This window comes from Fukomys damarensis, unplaced genomic scaffold (genome assembly GCF_012274545.1).
Source record: "Fukomys damarensis isolate Sample0158 unplaced genomic scaffold, DMR_v1.0_HiC HiC_scaffold_11, whole genome shotgun sequence".
In the NCBI taxonomy this organism is placed as follows: domain Eukaryota; kingdom Metazoa; phylum Chordata; class Mammalia; order Rodentia; family Bathyergidae; genus Fukomys; species Fukomys damarensis.
The window spans coordinates 19,683,862-19,689,415 of NW_022900923.1; the positions used below are offsets into that span (position 1 = coordinate 19,683,862).

Sequence of the window (5,554 nt, forward strand, 5' to 3'; positions counted from 1 at the left end):
CTCTCTCTCTGCTTCCTGGCTGCCATGTGGTGAGCAGCTGTCATCTGCCATGCATCCGTCACACCAATTCTACCTTGGAGCCAGCCGGCCATGGGCTGAACCCACTAACCCGTGAGCCAAAATTAACCTGTCCTCCTCTAAGTTGTGGGGGTAGGGTAATCATCCCAGTGACCGGAAAATAGAATAGGAGGTAGAGAGCAGTAAGTCACAACCTAACCGTATAAGTGAAGGCGAATGGAACCGCGCATTGCCTTGTAATGATGTGCTCCGAAATCTAGATCGTATCCCATCTGCACAGCCAGTAAATTACTTTGATGCAACATGGTCAGAAGTCCATATTAGACAGTAGCTGTGGGTAATCTAATAGGCAGATCAGTAAGAGGGCTACTATAATCAGAGGCAAGCCTGATATCACAGTGGGTAGTTAGGCTGTGAGAAGAGTCTCATAGAAAGAGAGATGTTTGTCATTCTTGGTGATGGAATGGATGTTAGGAATGACAAGGAAATCCTAGGAAGCATCCTTACTCTCCAAAGGTGGTGCCAATCACTGAAATGGGGGCACAAAAGTCATGAGTTTGGGGTAGGAAAAGGTGAGCTTCCGTTTGTTGGATTGGTTGAATTGGTTGAATGGTTACTTTATCTCAGTTATAGATTACACTGAAATGCGGCATCAGAGTTGATCCAGTTCAGCAGAAGGAGGATAGTGAGACCAAGAGAAGTTAGAAAATGATCCCAAAGAGATCTGCCTCTCGGAGAGGCAGAAATAACAACACATGCTGAGTTTCTAATGCTTTGACTTAGCACCCAACCACTGCAGGCTCAAAATCAGAAGGAAACCCCAAGGAACACAGGATGATAGAAACAGACTACGCCTTAGGGAAGAAGGCAAGGAAAAAAGCACATGTTGGGGAATGAGCTCCAACTAGGACCCCTTGTCTATGAGCTTAGATGTTAAAGTGCTCAAAATCATCTCCCCACCCCTGGTCGGTGCAGAGAGGAAAGGAAGAGCTGACGTGAGGCAGGTAAGGGACACAGCGAAGGGGCAACTGATGATAAACTCTGTGCACTGATTCATTTTGCTGCAGAAAGCAGAGACACAGCCCTGTGTTCTCACCAAGTACTTGTCTATTCTGTAGCCTCTTAGGATTGTTCCGGACACACTGGCCCCCAGGCAAGAGGCTCAGACAATCCCGAGTTATCAGCTGCAGCAGCTTTGGGGAAGACAAAGCGGGGTGAGCAATGGGAGAGCTGGCGGGGGATTAAACCACGGCAGCTTAGGGTCTCCAGGTGACCAAGCCCCTCCACGTCCCTCCTTTCAAGCCCCCCTGCAGTGGTCTCTTCTCTTCCTCTCCTTTCCCCACCGCTGCTCTATCAGATTCAGGAGGAATCCACAGGAACAATTTGTCTTTTCATTCCTGTGAAAAAACATATTTTCAAACACCCGGGGAAATCTCTATGGTAGAGGCAGGTAGGCGACAGAAACACACATGCCAAATCCCTCCTGTTGGTCTGAGCAACACCTATGAAACAAACTGTCACGCAGCAGGTGTCCCTTCAAAGAGAAAAAGGAAAGCAATTATCACCCCACCTGGATGGGCACACTGCTCAGGTAAGCAGCCTATGCTGCGACTCCTGTTTTGTCTTGTCTCCACGCCTACTTCCCTCTGCCCACATCTCTGGGGTCCCCCACGAGGAGCTGCCTTATGCTGCTGTCGCCCGTGTGTTGACACCCTGACATCTGAGTGTCCGAGAGGCGCCTGAGGGCTTGGTCACTGTCTCTGCCCCTTCCCCCAGCTTATCCTTTGGGGTCTATTAATTTTATTCCTGACATCTTTGGAAAGTGAAAAGCAGAGGCAGAGGCAAATAAGAGTGGCTGGGAAAGGTCATGACCTAGCAACATAATAAAAGGAAGAAGGGTCTGTGTGGTTGTGGCATTTTGTTCTCAGAGTAAATGATGGGCAGGAAGCCAACCCCTTGGACTGAGGCTGCAGACCCTTCCTCTAGGATTTGCACTTGATGATCTCCTCTCTGGCTGCCAGCTTGGGGGTCATCAGGGAGCCGGCCCATCACCCACGCCGACAAGGTGAGACAGAGCTGAGCCTCAAGGGCTCTCCAACAACAACTTTGGTGATCGCAAACCTAACCTATGTACCAACTTCCTTCCAGCCTTTTTTTGCTTAGACTCCACAAGTGCTCTCAGCTTTGGTTCCTGAATTATATTACTGTGGGTGTTGTGGATGTACTGATTTGACTTAATAAAGTCCCTGGGTTAGCTAAACAAAACGTCTCCCTATCCAAATTCTAGCATAGAGCTCAGCTGCACCCTGTCACTTCCTCAGGCCACTTGGAAAGCCCTCTGTGTGGCTGATGCCTCCCGGACACAAGCACCCCAGGCCTCTTACCCTCTGGGTCTGATTGTTAGTCACCAGTTCATAGATGGGGGCTGCTCTGGTCACCTCCAGCAGGACTGGCTCAGCCGGAGTGTCAGGGCTGGATGTCACATGGCACAAGGGACACGAAGAGGGACAACGCCCCTTGCTCTGGCACTCCATGCGGACTCCAGCCGCCATGCGCTTGGTGCCAGAGTCTGACAGGCTTGCAATGTATTCTGGGAATGTCAGCACCTTGGGGTCTCTTTCCCGCTCCTCTGACTCATCCGATGGGGAGTTGCCTGCCAGACACAAGATAAAAAGCAGTAGTGAGAAAGTGGAGACACCAAGGACTGTCATGAGCTCGTGGCCTATGAGTTCTGGGGTCTGACCAATTCTTCATATTTAAATTAGGAGATATTCATTGGAACTACCTCTACCACGGAGAAATAAATGAATGGACAGTGATTACAGTGCACACACCACAGTGGCTGACCTCTATCAACCCAAAGTTTCAATCATACAGATAGCTAAGATTTACGGAGCCAGTATCATGAAAGTGAGATGGGTTCAAGATCTCTTTAAAAACCATGATGTACACAGAGTTCTATCATTGTACCCATTTTATGGATGAGTAAAGTGAGATCAGCAGCCTCAAGGTCATACAGCTAGTATATTGTAAGAGTTAGAATTTGAGTCAACTTTTTTTTTTTTCTGATTCCAAAGTCTTTAGGTCATGAAGCAAGATCACAATTTCTTAGCTTCATAGTCCATTTATTGGAGATGGGTGGGAATTTTTACTTTTTCAAAAAGACTTGCATTCTCGTTTGATGAGTAAAAGGTACTTAAAGGAACACTTAACATGTTTGAGGTGATAAACACAGGAACTACCTACCAGAGGATAATATTTTTCCCCCCACATAAGAAAGCACTACTTGATGTTTCTTTTCCCAGTCATTGTGAATGTCCATTTAACTTTAACTCTAAGAGTCTGCTGACCAAAAGCAGTGGCTTCCTTAAGAGATTTAGAGCTCCTCTGGCACAACAGCTGTGGCAATCAGGAGAAAATCTCAGAGAAGCAGTGTGGGAAACACTCGGCCAATACAGAACATTCGTTCTGGTCTCCTTGGCCTCCTCAAGAACGCAGTACTTGACAGGCAGGATCTCTGGGTGGACCAGCTGGAAAGGTGCACAAACTGGTCCCAGAAAGTGACTGTGTGATGCAACTCATCAACTCCTTCAAAGAGTTCTTGCCTACAGGGTCCAGGGACCTCCTGCCACCCTCCTCTTGTGTGCAGTGGAAAAGGAGCCAATTTGGAAACATCCAGAGGCATGTCAGCACTGCTCCCAAGTCTATGTAGTCGTCATAGGAAAGAGGCATTTTCACACAGCAGCTCCCCTGACATAGGTCTCTCCTCTCGTGCAAAGGCAAAAGACAGACTCAGTGACTGGAACTATGGGAAATAATTGATTTAATATTTTCATTCTCTTTAACAACAGAGCCAGAGTCGAGCTTAAGTCTTTCCTGGATTATAAGTGCTTAAAGGCAGACACCAAATTCCAGAACGGTGACTTCGAAAGGACGCTCAGGACGCAACAACTAGCCACAAAGTCCCTCCACCCACGGGACATCCTTATCGACACTGAGGCCTGTGCCCCTGACACCGCCATGGCTTGGGAGCATCCTGATCAAACCAGTTCCTGGCTAGGCCTGCTGGCTTCTTGAGACCCCAGATGACTAGGCAGGGATCACCTGAGGCACATTCAGGTCACTGGACCCTTGGTTGAATTGCTGGACAAATATGCCTCATTCCCTGGGAAAGGGAATGAATATTTTAAAAACAAACAAACAAGATGTAGTATTTCTTTTAAAAATATGATTATTGAAATTTTGCCATGGAATCATGCTAAAGGGATAGAAGGGTCTGTTGGTCGACTCAGGCACCTTACAATCAGGCATTTTCTTTCTTTTTTCATTGTCTGTTCTATTTATCTATTTTTATTGAGTTTATTGGTACATTCTAGGTATACAGTACAGTTACATTCATTATTGGGATCTTGTACCTTTACACGACAGGTCTTGGTTCTCATTTTTTCCTCTTGTCCCTGCCCTCCCCCCCTTCCTTGGGTAACACTTTGTTCGAGGCTGCTAAAAGCATTTCAGAAAATGACCACTAGATGGTGGTATCAAATCTAAAATGTCACGGAGCCCTACATTTAATTCGAGAGCGCGTTGGCATCACAGAACATAAACTCCAGGAAAAAAGTAACACGTGGTTATTTTAACAATTTTTGTGGATGTTCTAAATGTTTTCAATTGGATAATAAAAATTTAAGAAGTAAAACAATTACATACTACTTATCCTAAGGAGAAAAATATAATGAGAAGCAGAAGATAATGACAGGATAATTACAGAGAAATAGAACTCACAAGGGGAAATAAAAATCCCCCCTCAATATCCTTAACATAGAGTAAAAGTTACTTCAAAGGGAAAATAACATGCCACCAAATTCCTTTTCTCTCACCTTTAGTAAAATGCCCAGGGCACTCTCACACCCCTAAACTCAAGGATGTGACTGACGGTCACATGTGCCACTAGGGGGCACTGCGAGGGCACCCGCCGTTGGCTGTGCGGGTTGACAGCCCCGACCTCAAGTCATTAAGGCTGTCATTGCTCTAAACATGAGGGCTTGATCCCCTTGCTGCTGCCTTCCCGTTACATCGGTTAAAATCCAGATGCAGCTAGCCCCTCTAAGCACCCCTCAGCCGTGAGTATGTGGCAACACCGGAGAGGAGTCGCTTGGGAAGGAGGAAGCCACCAAACCCTCCTTCCCATCTCCTGAGAATATTAGGGTCCATAGACAAGGACTCTGCTAGAGGCCAAAGCCGAGCGCCCCCTGCTCCTCCATCCCACTGGATGCAGCTGTGGAGAGAAGAGCTGGATTTGGGTCGAATCCATGAACAGGGTGGGCTCCCAAAGCCATCTATCTAGGTTCCAGCAAAGAGTGGAGATGTGTGTGAGAGAGATTTTCCAAAGAGGAAATGCACCATCTATGTGCAGTGAAGGCACAAATGGGAAACACTTCTTAAAATGATGGAGTCCGGTGGTGAAAGCCCAGATAAGTCTCCCTTAGCCCGAAGACAGCAGGCATGACCATCATGTTCCTGACAAGTGATGGAGTGT

At 47.0% G+C, this 5,554-nt stretch overlaps 1 protein-coding gene across 3 annotated transcripts in view; it reads right to left on the reverse strand.

Moving 5' to 3' along the window:
* Astn1 (astrotactin 1) overlaps nucleotides 1-5,554 on the reverse strand; it is a 325,481-nt gene that overhangs the window by 53,303 nt on the left and 266,624 nt on the right. For all 3 annotated transcript variants that reach the window (XM_033762107.1, XM_019208353.1, XM_010630211.1), the window contains exon 17: nucleotides 2,403-2,671. In XM_033762107.1, coding sequence (XP_033617998.1) covers nucleotides 2,403-2,671 — 269 coding nt within the window. The remainder of the gene's footprint in view (nucleotides 1-2,402; nucleotides 2,672-5,554) is intronic.